This window comes from Vipera berus (genome assembly GCF_964194415.1).
Source record: "Vipera berus genome assembly, chromosome: 3".
NCBI classification, from domain to species: domain Eukaryota; kingdom Metazoa; phylum Chordata; class Lepidosauria; order Squamata; family Viperidae; genus Vipera; species Vipera berus.
In genome coordinates this window covers 7,058,930-7,078,852 of record NC_138204.1, presented here as the reverse complement: position 1 = coordinate 7,078,852, position 19,923 = coordinate 7,058,930, and the positions used below count along the sequence as shown (strand labels likewise).

Genomic DNA, 19,923 nt, shown 5'->3' with positions numbered 1-19,923 from the left:
TGGAAGCACCGAAGCCTCGGCCGCGCGCAAGTCCTCGGTAAGCTCCGGGCGGTCACTTGCTTCACGTCTCCTGAGGGAAGGGGGGGCGACTGGAGCGGGTGTGTTTCCTCGCCTGCTGGGCGCCGCGATTTGCCCGGGGAACGCGCGGGCCCCGAATGGCAGCGTGGAGCGAGGAAGCGGACAGCCAGGGCTTCCCCGAGAGCCGCGGCCACACAGGGTATTCCTGTGTATTCAGGCTTGCAAAATGGCGGATCGAGCCTCTGCTGGCGGCAGAGGCTTGCAGAGCGCGGATCCAGCCTCCGCCGGCGGCGGAGGCTTGCAGAACGGCGGATCGGCTTATACTCGAGTCAATAACTTTTTCCAGTTTTTGGGGGTGAAATTGGGGGTCTCGGCTTATACTTGAGTCGGCTTATACTCAAGTATATACGGTATATAGATCCATTTAGGGAACAGCCCAGTCTTCTGCTTAGCGTTTTCCAGTCTGGTCCATACTGCAAACATTGGAGCCAGATTTTTGCCTTGTACTTAAGGGCTTCTCCACCCACAAGAAGATTTCTGGAGTGTTGTGGGTGCTAATTAAATGGTGTGTTGCAAAGTGCAACAAAAGACAAGGAAGGCTACTCATGGCCCACTGGATCATTCATAGAACATAGAATAACAGAATTGGAAGGATCTTGGCGGTTTTCTAGACCAAACTCCTGTTTGAGCAGGAGACCCTATAGCTTATACCATTTCTGACAAGTGACAGTCCATTTTTTTCTTGAAAGCCTCCAGTGATGAAGCTCCCACAACTTCTGAAGGCAATTTTTTCCATTGGTTGATTACTCTCACCTTTAGGAAATTTCTCCTTAGTTCACAGGTTCAAAGTCCTTATTTTGCCTTTTTGGTTAAATCTACATCCTTTCCTTCCCAGCAGGGCTGATTGTGCAATAATTTGTCAATCACCTTGATCTGTTCCTCTATCCCTTATAGGCAGGTGACTGTGTATCGGGGAACAACTTCTCCCCAATCATTGAAAGGGAAGTTTAAGAGAAGGCTTCAAAGTTCTCGTAGCTGGTGAAATTCTGGAGGAGTTCTCTGATGTTCTGGAAGTCCGGCCTTTGATTGGGATCCAGGTTCCAGCATTTGCACATGATGGAGTACATGACAGGGGGGCACCTGGCCGGGCGGTGCATCTGGAAACCATTTTGAACCTGGGTGGAGACCTCGCAGTTACTCATGCCTGTGGAAAGAATGGAAAATGCAGCATTATGTGTTTCGTGTAGTAGGGTGTGAAATACATGGATTGCAGTACAGGCAGTCCTCGACTTATGACTACAATTGAGCCCAAAATTTCTGTTGTTAAGTGAGATATTTATTAAATGAGCTTTGCCCCATTTTACGATCTTTCTTCTCACAGCTGTTTTAAGTGAATCACTGCAGTTGTTAAATTAGGAACACGGTTGTTAAGTGAAACTGGCTTCCCCATTGACTTTGCTTGTCAGAAGGTCACTAAAGGTGATCACATGACCCCAGGATACTGCAACTGTCACAAATTCATGCCAGTTGCCAAGCATCCAAATTTTGATCATTTTGACCACGGGGATGCTGCAATGGTCATAAATATGAGAAATTGGCATAAGTCTCTTTTTTAGTGCCATTGTAACTTCGAATGGTCACTAAATGAACTGTTGAGTATTATCTGTAGTAAAGATGTATTGAAGGAACACATACTAATATGGTATATCTATGGATATTCTCAATCAACCAGGCCATGGTTCTCTCAAAGGTGCTTTTCCAAAAGACTTTTCATTTTTCCCCCCTTGAAAACATTTTGCTTCTCATCCAAGAAACTTTATTTCTGACTGAATGGTGGGGAATAGAAGGATTTATACTTTTTGGATCCGCTCTGGGGGTGTCGTTAGATCTCTAGAGTTGCAAGGAACCATAATAATATGTCAAAGAACTGCGTAGCCGCTGTCCAGATGAAGTCCGAGACAATAACACCAACTTGTGGTCTTTTATATACAGTATAAATATATTCAACATTCAAACTTTAGCAGTCTTTGTCATCATCCAGAAAGAAAAACCCAAGATAGTCAGGAACGCAGAAACATCATGAGGTAAATTAAACAGTAAACACAGAAGAAAAAAGGCGGGGGAAAAAGGAAACTCCCCCTTTATACCCACAGCAACCAATCATAACGTAAATTACATCACGCCTCTGAGTCAGCATTCTCTAACTTAGGGGTGGGGAACTATGGCCCTTTGATGACTTGTGGACTTCAGCTCCCAGAAGTCCAATGGCTGGCTCAGGAATTCTGGGAGTTGAAGTCCACAAGTCATAAAAGGGCCATGGTTCCCCACCCCTGCTCTAACTACTACAACTGTGTGTTGAATGTCTATGGAGATTCTCAGTCATCCAGGTATGGTTGTCCCAAAGCTGCTTTTTTTTTCCCCCCTCAGGAGGCAACCGGACTTTCTTTTTTCTTTTTCTTTCAAGACATTTTGCTTCTCATCCAAGAAGCTTCTTCAGCTCTGACTGGATGGTACGGAGTGGAAGGAAAAAAAAACACACCCTGGAAACAAGAACGTCCAGTTGCCTCCTGAGGGGGAAAAAAAAGCATCTTTGGTAAAATTGTGTGTCCTGGCCTATAGTACATCTTACCTTTCCAGCAGCTAAATTCAATATCCTAACATAATAACTCTCAGAAAGGGATCCAGAAGGGAAAAGGCTGGTCCTGAGCATCCCCAACCAAACTCAGTACCCTTGTTCCCATACCTGGATAGGGGTTCTGCCCCCGAGTCATGACTTCATAAAGGAGGATGCCGAAGGACCACACGTCAGATTTGATGGAGTAGCATCCGCAGGAAAGGGCTTCCGGTGCGGTCCATTTGTAAGGCACATTGTGTGAGTAAGAGAGGTAAATATCTTCCTGCAAGACAAAAGCGCAGGGTGATCCACTTTGTACGGAGTCTTTGGAAAACTCGACATTTCTTGATCCCAAAAAGGGGTCTGTACAGACAAGGTCCAGTCAGGAGAGCCAGTGTGGGGTCGTGATCCACACCCTGCCCCTTCTGTACACTATAGGTAGTCCTCGACTGGCAACAGATCATTTAGTGACCATTCAAAATTGCAAGGGCACTGGAAAAAGTGACTTAGGACCGTTTTTCACACTTACAACCGTTGCAACATCCCCAGGGTCACGGGATGAAAACTTGGCTGCTGGGCAACTGGTTCATATTTATGACGGTTGCAATGTCCCGAGTTCGTGTGATCCCCTTTTGTGACCTTCTGACAAGCAAAATCAATGGGGAAGCCAGACTGACTTAACAACCGTGCTACTAACTTAACAATTGCAGTGAGTCACTTAACAACTGGAGCAAAAAAGGTCGTAAAATGGGGCAGAATTCACTTAAGAAATGTTTTGCTTAGCAAGAGAAATGTTGGGCTCAACTGTTGTAAGTCGAGGATCACCTGTAATGTCAGGGGTATATTATATTCCTTTTTATTTTTCATATTATTCTTAGTTTGCATTAGTTTTTTACTGTTGTACTTTTAAACATCATTAAAAGTTATAAAAAAAATCTGACCAATCTCCATCCCTATCTTTTCAGCAATAATAAATAAGTATATATTGACAGATCCAAATCTTTCTATATATAAATCTATAGAGCAATGCTAAATAAGTATATACTGCATAGACATAGAGAGATCTGAATTTTATCTCTCTATCTATCATCTATTATTTATCTATCATCTATCTACCATTTCTCTCTCTCTCTTTTCTCTCATCTATCCTTATTCTATTTTATTTTAACCTACTTCTATTTCTTTTTTAGTGTCATGCCTTAGTATTAGACCAATAATATTCTTGGGTTTTTTTGGTCCTAGGGACCTAGCTTACAGTGGCAACAAGAATGACAATATTATTGCACATTATTGTTTTAGCTTGTGTTTTATGCTGGCCTTCCTCTTTTATTTTTAAACAGCTTGTTAATTATTGTGTTCTCGATTTATAACCTTAAAGGAGCTTACCCATTACTGTTGTAAAGTCATCATGACTGTAAAGTGGGTCAACACATGACTGACCCAAGATTACAACCTTTTCTGTGAGGTTGTTAAGCAAATCGCCATGGTCATTAAGTGAATCTATGGTCATTAAGTGTATCCATTATTTCCTCTGGTTTGCTCTGGTAGATTTTTGTCAAAAACCAGAAGTAAATGCCAGTTTTCAGCAAAAACATTGTAAATTGTGGCCATGTGACCGCAGAGTGCTGCAAATAGTCGTAAATGGGGGACAGTTTCTGAGCACTGACCACTAGAGTGTGGGGCAGTCATTGGAATTTCAGAACTGAGTCATAAGTACCTTTTGAGGTGGGGAAGTTCATTGTAACTGACCAATTATTGAGTGTTCGTAAATAGATTACCTGTCCGGTAATCCTCGATTACCCGTCTTAAACTGAAATAAAGTTTAACTGGACATATTCACCCTGCAATTTGGCCTTTCTGGATTAAATCCTATTTTTCTGCATGCTTTTGAGTCCCAGAAGGATTGAAAAGTACCTCGATCAGCCTGGCCATGCCAAAATCCCCCACTTTGCAGATGTTGCTTTCTCCCACCAGGACGTTCCTGGCAGCCAAATCCCGATGGATGAAATTCTGTGATTCCAAGTAGCTCATCCCTTCGGCCACCTGGGAGGCCAAGCTGACTAGCTCCACCATGTCCATCTGTTGCCCCTCTAGACCTGGAAGAAACGGACAGCGACAGCCTCATGAGAACATCCTGGACCATGAGTTTTTTTCCCCAAAAAAGTTTCACTGCCTTTTTGGATGGAGATAGCAAGCGACCTCATCTTGCACATGGAGATCAGAAAAAGATAACCCGATACCCACAGGCATCAAAAGGCATCAAAAGACCACCCAGTAGTGGGCCAGATGTTTCTAGCCTGAATTTTAAATTCAGCTGATCTGATGCTGGACACTTCCTGTCTGAATAGAAAGCATTGGGCATTAGAAATAACTCAAGGTGGTGAACATATCCAACATACCTCGCTCCACCTATTCTCCCCACAACAACGACCCTGTGAGGTGGGTTGGGCAGAGAGATTCCCTGGCCCGAAATCACCCAGCTGGCTTTCATAACTAAGGTGGGACTAGAACTCACTGTCTCCTGGTGATTGGCCCAAAGTCACCCAGCTAGCTTTTATGCCTAAGTCAGGACTAGAACTCACCCTCTCCTGGTGATTGGCCCAAAGTCACCCAACTGTCTTTCATGCCTAAGGCGGGACTAGAACTCACTGTCTCCTGGTGATTGGCCCAAAGTTGCCCAGCTAGCTTTTATGCCTAAGGTGGGACTAGAACTCTCCCTCTCCTGGTGATTGGCCCAAAGTCACCCAACTGTCTTTCATGCCTAAGGCGGGACTAGAACTCTCCCTCTCCTGGTGATTGGCCCAAAGTCACCCGTCTTTCATGCCTAAGGCCGGAGTAGAACTCTCCCTCTCCTGGTGATTGGCTCAAAGTCACCCAGCTGAATTTCATAGCTGTGGCGGGGCTTGAACTGACAGCCTCTTGCTTTCTATGACTAGACTGAACCTAATGTAATTTTTAAAATATTATTTTAATTTAAAAAGGAGGACTATCTGCACTTATGTGTGTCTGTGTGGTTGTTTTAGGAAAGTCAAGATGACTTCATGCCACACAACTGAAGCCTGGTGTCTTTTTTCAGGTAGTCCTCGACTTACATCCATTCGTTGAGCAATGGTTTGGTGTTACGACAGCGATGAAAACAAGTGGCTTACAACTGGTCCTCACTCTTACGTCCCTGCAGTCACGGTCTTGCTACTTGGGCACTTGGCAACCATCTTGCATTTATGATGGTCACAGCATTTTCTGCTCACATGATCACGATTAGTGACCTTCCCAGCTGGCTTCTGACTTAGCAAAGTTAAGGCTGGATTCCCTTAACAACCAAAAAAATTTGTTTAATGACTGTGGTGATTTGCTTAATGACCGCAGTAAGAATGGTTGTGAAATCAGGTCTGGTTACTTGATGGCTCGCTTAACGACCAGATTGCTTAGTGACTAAAATCCTGGTCTCAGTTGAAGTTGTAAGTCGAGGACTCCTTGCAGTGAGCATTTTGATACCCATCAGAATGGGACTTTAACTGCAAAGTAAGCCTCTATCCTGACACCCCTCTCTGCAAACACACTTGTAAAAAAAAAACACTAAACTTGCAAAATAGGCGCAATGCACATTCAGCCTAGCAACATCCAGCATTTCTCACAACTAGAGATAGCTAACTTGCCACCTAGCATTCTTCAGAGCAAGAATTTCCAAATTTTTTCAGGCCATGTTTTTTTGTTTTTTTTTAAACCAACCCCAAAACCCTGATCAAAGGAAGTTCTCGAGTGACAGAAAACTGGCTGTCTTTGAAGGATTTGTTTTTAATCCTTAGCCTTGTCCGGAACCTCACCCAATTCTCACGGAATCCTAGGAAACTCGTAATTCAGACGGTTAGTGGTGTTCATCACCCTAAATAACCCCATTTTATTGCTGAGAATATTGCTAAGGTCCTTAGGCAATAAATAAAATTGAGGAGAAGGAGGCAAGGTGGGGCCAGTAGACACCCCCCCCCCTTTTTTTGAGAGTGTCTCAGACTCAGATCCCTCAACGTGTGAATTATGCTACTTATCTATTTTACAGCAGCAGTAGAATTTCAAAAAACAACATTAAGCTAGCAGAATAACAGAATAATTGTGTTGGGAAAAAGAGAAGGTGAGATTTTGGGAAATTTATTTATTTATTTATTTATTTTATTTTATTTAATTTGTATACCGCCCTTCTCCCGAAGGACTCAGGGCGGTGTACAGGGCAATAAATACCAAAAATACAAAATACAAAAGTTAAAAACAAATTAAACAATTGTGCCCGAATACAATAAATTAATTAAAACAGTAATTAAAACCCCAAACCCATCAGGCCAGGCCAGGTTGTTCAAATAAATAAGTTTTTAGATCACGTCGGAAGGAGCGCAGGTCGGGAGCCATCCGGAGCTCAACCGGTAAACGGTTCCAAAGATCTGGCACGCCCACAGAGAACGCCCTCCCCCTGGGGGCCACCAGTCGGCATTCTCTGACCGGTGGCACCCTGAGGAGGCCCTCTCTGTGGGAGCGCACTGGGCAGAGGGAAGTTGACGCCGGCCGCAGGTAATCCGGACCCATGCCATGTAGGGCTTTATAGGTCATTACCAGCACCTTGAATCTCACCCGGAAGGCAACTGGAAGCCAATGCAGCTCACGGAGCAAAGGTGTAACATGGGAGTATCGGGAGACCCCCCAACACAACTCGCGCGGCTGCATTCTGCACCAGTTGGAGCCTCCGAGTGTTCCTCAAGGGCAGCCCCATATAGAGAGCATTGCAGTAGTCTAACCGAGAGGTCACGAGCGTATGAGTGACTGTACGCAGGGCATCCCGGTCTAGATAGGGCCGCAACTGGCGCACCAGGCGAACCTGGGCGAAGGCCCCCCTAGTCACAGTTACTATATGATCTTCTAAGGAAAGCTGTGAATCTAGGAGGACTCCCAAGTTGCGAGCCCTATCTACGGGGGGTAATAACTCACCCCCCCATAGTAAGAGATGGAATGATCTGAATTTCCCGAGATGCCGGCACGCACAGCCACTCAGTCTTGTCAGGGTTGAGCCGAAGCCTGTTCCTCCCCATCCAGACCCAAACCGCCTCCAGGCAACGGGACATCACGTCGAGGGCATCACTGGGGTGGTTTGGGGTCGAAATAAAAAGCTGGGTATCATCAGCATACTGATGATACCCAACTCCAAAACCACGAATGATCTTGCCCAGTGGCTTCATATAGATGTTGAACAGGAGAGGCGAGAGGACTGACCCCTGAGGAACTCCACAAACGAGAGGCCTCGAGGTCGACCTCTGTCCCCCTGCCAACACCGACTGCGAACGTCCCAGGAGGTAGGAGGAGAACCACTGAAGGACCGTGCCTCCCACTCCCAATCCCCTGAGACGCCGCAGCAAGATACCATGGTGGATGGTATCAAAAGCCGCTGAGAGGTATAATAGGACTAGGACAGAGGAACAACCCCTGTCCCAAGCCCTCCAGAGATCATTCACCAGAGCGACCAATGCCGTCTCTGTGCTGTACCCGGGCCTGAAACCCAATTGTTACGGGTCCAGATAATCAGCTTCCTCCAGGAACAAAGGGAGCTGATGCGCCACCACGCTCTCAACAACCTTCGCAAGAAATGCCTTGGAAAGATGACAAAAAACTAGATAAATTGCCTTTTTGTCACCAAGGACGATGCAACTGACTGTAACATCATTTTGCGAACAGGTGACATGAAAACAGTAACAATTGTGGCACAGCAGAACAATCTGCAATCAAAAGAGTCAAGATGATGACTGCCACCATGGCGTGGAGGGCTTGACCCTTTTTTAAGTGCAATTGTGTAGAGGTTTTTTTTCTACCATCATCATCATCATCGAGTTGGAAGGGAACTTGGAGGTCTTCTAGTCCAACCCCCTGCTTTTCTGACCCCTTTTGGGAGGGGGACAGCATCACAACGGGCTATCCAATATCGAAATAGGGTCACTGCCCCCCCAAGTACTTTCCCTTTGGGGTACATGATTGCAAATCACACACGAGGAATGGGGAGGGAGCAGAAAACCCAAGCCTGCAGCACACAAAAACATGAAATGGCAGATTTCATAATGAAGCTGAACAAAATTATGCATTTTGAGTGGATCAGGAGAAGCTACATTCCTCCCCCCCCAAAAAAAAACACTAGAACTAGAAGGCACCCGGGGTAAATTGAACCCTGGAAGAATCAGCACAAACCAAAGGAAATACAGGTAGTCCTCGACTTGTGACCATAATGGAGCCTATACCATTTCAGACAAATGGCTGTCCAGTCTCTTCTTGAAAGCCTCCAATGATAGGGCACCCACAACTTCTGGAGGCAAGCCCCTTACAAGAAACTATGGTTGGAAACTGACCAGAGAGAGAAGCAACGTGGAATTAAGGAGAAACTTCCTAACAGTGAGGAGAATCAACCAGTGGAACAGTTTGCCTCCAGAAATTGTGGGCGCTCCATCACTGGAGTCTTTTAAGAAGAAACTAGACAATCACCTGTCTGAGACGGTATAGGTTCTTCTGCTTGAGCAGGGGGCTGGACTAGAAGACCTCCAAAGTCCCTTCCAGCTCTATTCCATTCCGTTCCGTTCCGTTCCATTCCATTCCATTCCATTCCATTCTATTCTAATTCTATTCTAATTCTATTCTATTCTGCATTCTATCCTATCCTATCCTATTCCATTGTTCATCCTATCCTATCCTATCCTATCCTATCCTATCCTATCCTATCCTATCCTATCCTATTCTTCTGCATCTTATCCTATCCTATCCTATCCTATCCTATCCTATCCTATCCTATCCTATCCTATCCTATCCTATCCTATCCTATCCCATTCTGCATCCTATCCTATCCTATCCTATCCTATCCTATCCTATCCTATCCTATCCTATCCTATCCTATCCTATTCCATTCTGCATCCTATCCTATCCTATCCTATCCTATCCTATCCTATCCTATCCTATCCTATCCTATCCTATCCTATTCCATTCTGCATTCTATTCTATTCTATTCTATTCTATTCTATTCTATTCTATTCTATTCTATTCTATTCTATTCTATTCTATTATTCTATTCTATTCTATTCTATTCTATTCTATTCTATTCTATTCTATTCTATTCTATTATTCTATTCTATTCTATTCTATTCTATTCTATTCTATTCTATTCTATTCTATTCTATTCTATTCTATTATTATTCTATTCTATTCTATTCTATTCTATTCTATTCTATTCTATTCTATTCTATTCTATTCTATTCTAATTCTTATTTATATTCTATTCTATTCTGTTCTGTTCTGTTCTATTCTAATTCTAATTCTAATTTCTATTCTATTCTATTCTATTCTATTATTCTATTCTATTCTATTCTATTCTATTCTATTCTATTCTATTCTATTATTCTATTCTATTCTATTCTATTCTATTCTATTATTCTATTCTATTCTATTCTATTCTATTCTATTCTATTCTATTCTATTCTATTCTATTCTATTCTATTCTATTCTATTCTATTCTATTCTATTCTATTCTATTCTATTCTATTCTATTCTATTCTATTCCAGCCTGGCCTAGCCTAGTCTACTCTAGTTTAGCCTAGTCTTGCTTTGCTATGGATCTACTCTGGCTTTGTTATGGATACCTCTGGACCAAGGGGGTGAGACCAGGAAAAAGGCGAAGATCGTCTTACCTCTGAGGAAGGTGAGCAGGTTCCCTTTGCTCATGATTTCGGTGATGATGTAGACTGGATCCCCGCCAGAGCAGATGGCGTAGAGGGAGAGAATGTTTTTGTGTTTCAACAGCCTCAGGGCCTCAATCTCGTTCTTGAAGGTGTCCTGGCACGTCAGATCAGCTGGGATGGGAGCAAAAGCTATGGTAAAACACTCCATTCTGGTCACTTTCTGGGCATACAGGTAATCCTCAACTTACAACCACAACTTAGGTCTGTTGTAACTTCAAATGGTTGCTAAGTGATCAGTTGTAAGTCGAGGACTACCTGTCTAAAAACGGGGTGGGGCTTCATTTGCATGGAAAGCCCCAGCAGAGGGATCTTGTCATATGACGCTTTCGTTTCTACCGCTCAACTTTACCTCTGTGTAACACCTTCACTGCAACTTTCACTTTCTCTTTCCAAAGTCCCTCGTAGACTTCTCCAAAGTAGCCGGCGTCCAACTTCCGGATGAGCCGGAATTCGTCTTTGGGCCTCTCCCAATTGTCCCAGTGGGGCATGGTCTTTGGCTGTGGCTTGGTCAAAAGAAAGTCAAAATGGGGATAACTATCTTCAAGACTTATTGTGCGGACCAGTTGCAACTTTTTTTCTCCCAATTACAGGAAGTCCTCGGCTTACGACCGTTCATTTACTGACCATCCGAAGGTACAATGGCACTGGAAAAAAATGACTTAGGACCATTTTTCACATTAATGACCGTTGCAGCATCGCCATAGTCACAGGATGAAAAATTCAGATATTAGAAACTGGCTCGTATTTATGATGGTTGCAGCATCCCGGGGTCACGTGATCCCTTTTTGCGACCTTCTGACCAGCAAAGTCAATAGGGAAGCTAGATTCGCTTTACGACAGTGTTACTAGCTTAACAACTGCAGTGATTCACTTAACAACAGTGGCAAGACAGGTTGTAAAGTCAAGCAAAACTCACTTAACGAGGGTCTCTCTCTTAGCAACAGAAATTTTGGGCTCAGTTGCGGTCGTTAAGTCGGGGACTGCGTGAATCTCTTGCCCTGCTTGTTTTGCAAAAAAAGCAAAAACAGCTACAAACCTGTAGGTTTAGGAATAGACTAGAATAACAGAGTTGGAAGGGACCTTGTAGGTCATTTAGTCCAACCCCCCACCCAATCAGGAGACCCTACACCAGGGGTAGGCAAGCTTGGCTCTTTTATGACTCGTGGACTTTAACTCCCAGAATTCCTGAGCCAGCCATGCTGAGGGGAAAGGGAGAGTTTCCAAGCTGAGCCATGTTGGCTCAGGAATTCTGGGAGTTGAAGTCCACAAGTCATAAAAGGGCCGAGGTTGCCTACCCCTGGCCTAGGCCTAGGCCGCTTTATGACTCGTGGACTTCAACTCCCAGAATTCCTGAGCCAGCCACGCTGAGGGAAAAGGGAGAGGTTTCCAAGCTGAGCCATGTTGGCTCAGGAATTCTGGGAGTTGAAGTCCACAATTCATAAAAGAGCCAAGGTTGCCTACCCCTGCCCTACACCATTTCTGACAAGTGACAGACCAATCTTTTCTTGAAAGCCTCCAGTGATGAAGCTCCCACAACTTCTGAAGGCAATCTGTTCCATTGATTGTTGATTGTTCTCTCTCTCAGAAAATTTCTCCTTATTTCTAGGTTGAGTCTCTCCTTGATCAGTTTCCATTCGTTATTCCTTGTCTGGCCTTCAGGTGTTTTGGAAAATAAGTTGACCCCCTCCTCTCTGTGAGACCCCCTCAAATAGTGGAACCCTGCTATCATATCTCCCCTGGTCCTTCTCGTCATTAGACTAGCCATTCCCAGTTCCTGCAACCGTTCTTCATATGTTTTAGCCTCCAGACCCCTAATCATCTTTGTTGTTCTTCTCTGCACTTTTTCTAGAGTCTCAACACCTTTTTTACAGTGCTGTGACCAAAACTGGTTGCAGTATTCTAGGTGTGGCCTTACTAAGGCTTTATAGAGTACTAAGGCTTTATAGAGTGGTATTAGTATGCGGTGGCTCAGTGGGTTAGGATGCTGAGCTTGTCGATCAGAAGGTCGGCAGTTTGGCGGGTCGAATCCCGAGTGCCGCATAACAGAGTGAGCGCCTGTTACTCGTCCCAGCTTCTGCCAACCTAGCAGTTCGAAAGCACGTAAAAATGCAAGTAGAAAAATAGGGACCACTCCGGTGGGAAGGTAACAGCGTTCCGTGCGCCTTTGGCGTCTAGTCATGCCGGCCACATGACCACAGAGACATCCTCGGACAAGCGCTGGCTCTTTGGCTTTGAAACGGAGATGAGCACCGGCCCCTAGAGTCGGAAACGACTAGCACATGCGTGTGGGGGAACCTTTACCTTTACCTTTTATTAGTATCTCACGTGACCTTGATTGAATCCCTCTGTTAATGCAACTTAGGATTGCATTGGCTTTTTTGGCTGCCGCCGCACGCTCTTGGCTCATATTTAATTGATTGTCCACTAAGACAGGGGTCCCAAACCTTGGCAACTTCCAGACCTGTGGACTTCAACTCCCAGAATTGTCCACTTAGTCAGGGGTCCCCAACCTTGGCAACTTTAAGGCCATGCTGGCTGGGGAATTCTGGGAGTTGAAGTCCACAGGTCTTAAAGTTGCATTAAGACTCCAAGATCCCTCTCACAGTTACTGCTATTAAGGATGCTGAATGCTGAAACTGCTCAACATCAAATGGAAAACTTGTTTTTTTAAACTGGACTTTGACTGCCAGATTGTTTTCATAACTGTATCCTGCCTTGGGGAATAACAAACCACAGAAACATTTTCTTGTCAGCCTGCTTTAAGGATGTGCTTAGGCTCCTTAAATTCATAAATCATCCAACGGTAGCTAACAGAGATCCTATTTCCTCTTACATCTCTGATCAATTGCTACCTCCATCAGAGGAGATTCAGTTGCTAAGACAGCTTTTTCCAAACTTGGCAACTTTTTAAGATGTGTGGACTTCGACTCCCAGAATTCCACAGCCAGCATGGCAGGCTGAAGAATTCTGGGAATTGAAATCCAGACATTTTTAAAGTGGCCAAGATAAACACTGTGCTAAGATTAGCAGAGCGCCACCTGGTGGAGATATCCGTCAGCTCAATTTAAAGGCTGGTTGGAGGGCGGCAGATTGAGGGAAAAAGTGTCTTCCAAATATTTCACTCACCTCATCCTGAAGGAATCAGACAAAGAATACTAGGAATTACACACACAATCCGACTATATTTTTTTATTTTCCTGTAAATACATGCCAGTTCCCAAGAACCTGAATTTTGATCACGTGTCCTGCGGTATTGTAAATGCGAGGACCAGCCACAAAGTCACTTTTTTCAGTGCTGAGGTAACTTTGAACGGTCACTAAACAAATGCTCGAAAGTCAAGGACCATCTGTAGCACCACCCATCTCACCTTAAAAGTTGCTAAAATTGAGAAGCACCGGCCTACAGACATATAAACAATGCCGATAATGTGTAATAGATGCATGCAATCGACTGCACACCACACATCCACGCAACCAGTGCGTCCCACGGACAACTGACTGTGCCACTGGACACTTGAAAACCAGTCCCTCCTGGTCCCCAGTTGAAGATCGGAAGCTGTAGGTCAGTGGTGTCCAACTTGGGCAACGTTAGGACTTGTGGACTTCAACTCCCAGAATTCCCCAGCCAGCTGTGCTGGCTGGGGAATTCTGGGAATTGAAGTCCACGAGTCTTAAAGTTCCCAAGGTTGGCCACCCATGCTGTAAGGTAGGGGTCACCAACCCCAGGTCTGTGGACCAGTACTGGGCTGCAGCACGCCAGCAACCGGTACACATAAACAAAGCCCGATGCGGGGGATGCAGGCAGCACACAAAACCACGCACCCTCCGGTCCACGGAAAAACCTCTCTCCGTGGACCTGATCCCTGGTGCCCAAAAGGTTGGGGACCTCTGCTGTAAGGCATCCTGTGCCCAGCCCTCTCTCACCTTATAGCAGGGAGCCAGAAGTTTGAAGCCATGCTTAAGAACCTTTTCCTTATAGCACGTAATCAGGGTGAGCAAGTCGGGGAACGTCCTTGTCCCATTCATGTAGAACCTCCCGTCGCCGTTCCGCAAGATCCTGTAATGCCTGGCCAGGTTGCCATCGCGGACTGTCAAAGTCAAGAAAGCAAATTTAAAACAAGGCAAGGGAATGCTATTTTGGGGCAGGGGATTCAGGAACCACCACCCTCTCTCTTTGAAGGTTTTTGGTCTCTTCCTGTTCCCGTAAGGAAAAGGGGATAAGACACTAGCTTGCTGGGGGGGGCGCTGCATAGTGGAGAACAGCAAATGAGGTGATTTGCAGAATGTTGCTTGCTTTGAAGGCGACAATGTTTGCAATGGGTGGAGGAAATAAAACAAGGTCCCAGGGATTAAGAGGTTAAAGGGGATCCCAGAATAAAAGAGGATTGTTTAGCAACTGAGCATATGGCAACATTTAGCTGCCCTTGATTGACTGTAATTCAGACTAAGCCAGGCTGATATTTGGATGGGAGATCGTGAGGAGATCCTCCAGGCATTGCTGCAAAATCAAAACATGATCTTGGAGGTGTTGAAAGAAAAAAATCTTCCTCAGGGTCCAGTCCAAGCCGGGAATAAACAAAATGGAGACAGCTTTAGAAAGAAGATTCTTATTTATTGAAGAGCAGAACCACAACAGCATGTGGCTCTGGGAGAGCTGACCACATGTAGCTGGGAATGGTGGGTGTTTTATACCTTCTTGGGCTTTTGTGTTTGGAGTTGTTCCTGTGGCATAAACTTTGACCTGAGGTTCAGTATGCCCTTTTAGTATTCTGAAGGTGGTGGGTTAATCCTACTATGTCTTAAAGGTCATATCCTGCTTCCCTGGGGCTGTGGCTGGTGGCTATGTCCTGTGTTGGATTTTTTGGGTGTGGGGTTGCTGGTTCTAGGGATCTTTGTCTTTCTAATCCCATCAGCTCCAAGCTTCCTGGCTCCAGTCTTTCTGAAAGGATTATCACATCTGCATTTCTACACACATGGCCTCTGTTTGGGGCAGAGAGACATGGGGGGTGGGGGTGGTTTCTTCCTTTTAAGATCTTCTCCATTATTCCTTTGGGAAAATATAATCTGCTTTTTTAATATACCCCAAAATGTTTCTTTCCCTGGGGAGGGGGGGGAGGCAGGGGGGGAGGTGCTATCTTCCTATAGAGGAAAGGAATGACAAACCACTCCAACCCTATTGCCTAAGAAAACAGGGTGTGTGCACAAAGCCATGCTGGGCCTTTGTTTACCTTTGGGAAATTGGCAAGGAGATTGTAGGAGATATCTACAGAAAATGTCACCAATTTTTTCTCAGTTGGAGTTGATTTGAATTTGAATTTGAATTTGAATTTGAATTTGAATTTGAATTTGAATTTGAATTTGAATTTGAATTTGAATTTGAATGGAGGGAGGGAGAGAGGGAGGGAGGAAGGAAGGAAGGCAGGAAAGAAGGAAGGAGCAGAAGCAGGATAAAAAGGGAGCGAGGGAGGAAAGGAATGAGAAGAGAAAGAGTAAAAAGAGGAATGAAGGAAGGAATTGAATTGATTTGAATTTGAATGGAAGGAAGGAAGGAAGGAAGGAAGGAAGGAAGGAAGGAAGGAAGGAAGGCATCTATTTTAATGAACTCTTTAGATCTGTGTTTCTCAACCTCAGCAACTTTAAGATGAGAGGATTTAAACACACAGAATTCGGGGAACTGAAGTCCACGCATCCTAAAGTTGCTAAGGTTGCCTTAGTTAAACTCTGACCATGCCATGGAAAGCCCCCCCCCCCGCCTTCTTTTTACATGTACTAGTGCAGGGATGTCAAACTCAATTTCATTGAGGGCCGCATCAGCATTGCGGTTGCCCTCAAAGGGCTGGGTGGGTATGGCCAGGGTGGGCGTGGCCTACTGGGTGGGCGTGGCTAGAGTGCATATGGCCTACTGGGTGGGCGTGGCCAGCTCTACATCATTGGCATCAAGGGTGCCTATGGGGGCCTGGGCAGGAGTGGGACAGATCTGAGGGTCTCTGGCAGGAGGAGGGTCTCTGGGCCAGGGCCAAGGCAGTGGGGGCCGTTCCCTCACTGTTTCCAGGATGGCTTCGCGGGCCACATGAAACCACTTCACGGGCCGGATCTGGCCCCCGGGCCTTGTGTTTGACATGTCTGTACTAGTGTACAATGCACATGAAAAAAGAGAAGCAGGCTCAAGAACATGGTTGAAGCCATTATCTTGACTCTTTTCATCTTGCAGCCCCACTTAAAAGTTTTGCAAATTCTGGCCCAAAGAGAAAAGAGAGCCATATATCTATATGTATTTATATATATCTATATATATTCACACACACACACACACACACACACACACCCTTTCTTCTGATTTCCTCCCTCTTCTTAAGAGTCGTTTCAGTGGGTGAATCGGAGCTCCCGTTTCTATTCTCAGCTGCTCCAGGAGACACTACAGGAAGTCCTCAACTTATGACCACAATTAAGTGACTCACGGCTGATTTTTACAGCCTTTTTTGGCCACGGTGGTTAGGCGAATTGGCGCAGTTGTTAAGTGACTCACATGCAGCCGTTAAGCAAATCTGGATTCCCCCCCACCCCGCTGACTTCACTCGTCCGAAGCCAGCTGGGAAAGTCACAAATGGGGATCACGTGACTGCAACCGTCATAAATACATGCCAGTTGCCAAGTGACCATGGCAGTTGGGGGGGGGGAGGGGAGAGGCTGCAATGATTGTAAATGCTGTTTACAATGCTGTTGTAACTTTGAACGGTCACTAAACAAGCAGTTGTAAGCCGAGGACCGCCTGTGATTCAGAAAAGAGCTCAAGAATCCGGTACTCCTTTGCGGCACAAAGTCTTACCTGAAAGTACGAAGTCTGCTCCAATTTTCTCACTGATACGAACCAGGAAAGCTCCAGATTTATTCTCTTTGGACATCAGCCGTAGCACCGCTTCGGAACGGGAGATTTGCCCAAAAAACCATCTATACGAGGACGGTAGAGGAAAAAAGAAGAAATAGCCATTGTATCAGACCCAGGTCCATCTATTCTAACAATCTTTTTTCCCAGCCGGAAAAAGGGGTGGGTGGGGGTGTTGAACCCAGGCAGGGGATGATGGACCGGAGAGCCCTGCATTCCTGCCACTCTTCAGTTTCTATGACCCCATTGCTCTGTCTGCAGTTTTCACCTGTATGCAGCTTGGCTGGCTAACTTGAGTCATCTGCAAGCCTGATCTCTATGTGTGGCAGCCACGGGCAGCAAGGGTTGGATTTCCTAGCAGGGACTGGGAGGGAAAATTGGGGGGAACTGGTGTGTTTGGGGAATACTTCTTGGAAAACAAGCTGAATTGGAACCTTTGGTCTTTCTGTGAAAAAAATGTCCAGGGAAAGAGGTTGGTCGTCCTCAGGAACTGGAAGGAGATTCTCACGATGATGAGGGGGTGAAATTTTGATGGTCTAATAATCTAGTGCTTCTCAACCTTGGCCGCTTTAAACTGTCTGGACTTCAACTCCCAGAATTCCACAGCCAGCCATACTGGCTGAGGAGTTCTGGGAGTTGAAGTCCAGACGTCTTAAAGTTGTAAGATTGATAAACCCTGCTCCAGCCTCTCTGGATGCCCCCACTCCCTGTCAATGAGGTGCAGACTTCAGCTCCCAGAATTGCCCAGTCCCCTCCATCTTAAAGTAGCTAAGATTGACAAACACTGCTCCAGCCTCTTCTGGGTGCCCCGTTTCCCTGCCACGTATGACTCGAAACAGTCTCAAAACACATCTGGATCTCAAGTTGTCCTGGCAGCCAATGTTTACTCACGCAGAACTGCATCAAGTCCCCAGTAGCAATAGCAATAGTAATAGCAATATCGCTTAAAGTTATATACCGTCGCACAGTGCTTTACAACACTCTCTGGGCAGTTTATGTCAACATATTGACACCCCCCACTCCCCTACCCAACAATCTGGGTCCTTATTTTCCCCAACCTCAGAAGAATGGAAGGCTGAGTTAACCTTGAGCTGCTCAGGATCGAACTGCTGGCAGTGGGCAGAGTTTGCCGGCAATACTGCAGTTTAACCACCGCGCCACCAGGGTTCCTCAAACTCAGCCACCGGACCCACTGTGGCTTTTCGCAGCAAAGCTGCCGCTTTGATTTGCAAGCTGCTAATTGTTACTCGTCCCAGCTTCTGCCAACCTAGCAGTTCGAAAGCACGTAAAAATGCAAGTAGAAAAATAGGGACCACTACGGTGGGAAGGTAACAGCGTTCCGTGCGCCTTTGGCGTCTAGTCATGCCGGCCACGTGACCACGGAGATGTCCTCGGACAAGCGCTGGCTCTTCGGCTTTGAAACGGAGATGAGCACCGGCCCCTAGAGTCAGAAACAACTAGCATGCATGTGCAGGGGAACCTTTACCTTTTTTAAAATTATACTTACGGCTCCGTCTCGACCGTCTCTTTCTTGGCGAGATAGCTGTAGGGAACGTAGCCTTCTTCGTATCTTCCCCCCACAGCATCCACCTGCTTGACCCAGCACCATTCCCCGGTCTTCTGAATCAGCTGGAACAGGTCCCCTGCTTGGAAACTCAACTCCGTCTCAGTCCGGGCTTGAAAATCCCATAAGCTGGCATAGAGAGAGCATGCGGCTCCGGGCACTTGCTCTCTCTTGAAGGCCATGGCGAGCACAGGGTAGAAAAGAGGGAACGGATCGCGGTTGGCTTGTCTCCTTTCTGTCTCCCCGGCTGCAAGTCCTGTTCACACAGGCATGGTTCTGCAGTCCTGGAATGTAGCAGAAGAATTTCTCGTAAACCCAGGGAGGCGTTCCCTCCTGCAGGTAAGCAGAGCCAGCGCAAGGTGTGCAAACTGGAATGGCAGAAAGAGAGGGAGGGAAGGCAGGAACAGGGGAAGTCCCATTCTGCCTTCTATTGCCAAACGAACTTCCACGATATATTTCAGCCCAGCCCTTTCTCACTTCTACAATGGACGTCTTTTAAAGTTTTCTTTTTTAAAAAAAAATATGCACAAGGTTTTCCAGTGTGGTGTGCAAGAAATGTATAAGTGGGCTTATATAGAGAATAATACAGAATAATAGAGTTAGAAGGGACCTTGGAGGTCTTCTAGTCCAACCCACTGCTCAAGCAGAAGCACCATTTCAGACAAAAGGAATGTCCAATCTCTTTTTTTAAAAGGTTCCAGTGAGGGCGCAACGCAACTTCCAGAGGCAAAGCATTCCGCTGATTAATTGTTCTCACTGTCAGGAAATGTCTCAATAATTATAAAATAATATACGATTTATAGTTATATTCTGAGGGCGACGAATTGCACTCTTCCCTAAATTGTGTTATGGTTTTATTGCAATTCATGCTCTGGGGTTGTTGTGATTTATTTTTCAGATTATTCGTCATGCTGTTCTTTTAAAACTTAGTTTGTCACCCAGACACACGTGCTGTACGTGAGATGGACAGCTATATAAATTGATAAGTAATTAAGTGAGCAATTACCAATAAAACAGTAATTTGTCAATTAAAAAAACACAAAAAAACCCCAAAATTAAAGGCAAATCAAACCAGAAAAATAAAAAGAACAAA

At 45.4% G+C, this 19,923-nt stretch overlaps 1 protein-coding gene across 1 annotated transcript; it reads right to left on the bottom strand.

Annotated features, from left to right (window-relative positions):
* Positions 1 to 209: 209 nt before the first annotated feature.
* PTK6 (protein tyrosine kinase 6) lies at positions 210 to 19,091 on the bottom strand. Its single transcript, XM_081323645.1, has 8 exons — positions 18,774 to 19,091; positions 17,210 to 17,331; positions 14,308 to 14,471; positions 10,733 to 10,886; positions 10,333 to 10,494; positions 4,547 to 4,728; positions 2,762 to 2,915; positions 210 to 1,222 (listed from the first exon to the last, which is right to left on the bottom strand). The coding sequence occupies exons 1-8, from the start codon at positions 19,010 to 19,012 to the stop codon at positions 1,026 to 1,028; spliced, it is 1,374 nt and encodes a 457-aa protein (XP_081179771.1). The 5' UTR covers positions 19,013 to 19,091; the 3' UTR covers positions 210 to 1,025.
* Between the last annotated feature and the right edge of the window lie 832 nt (positions 19,092 to 19,923).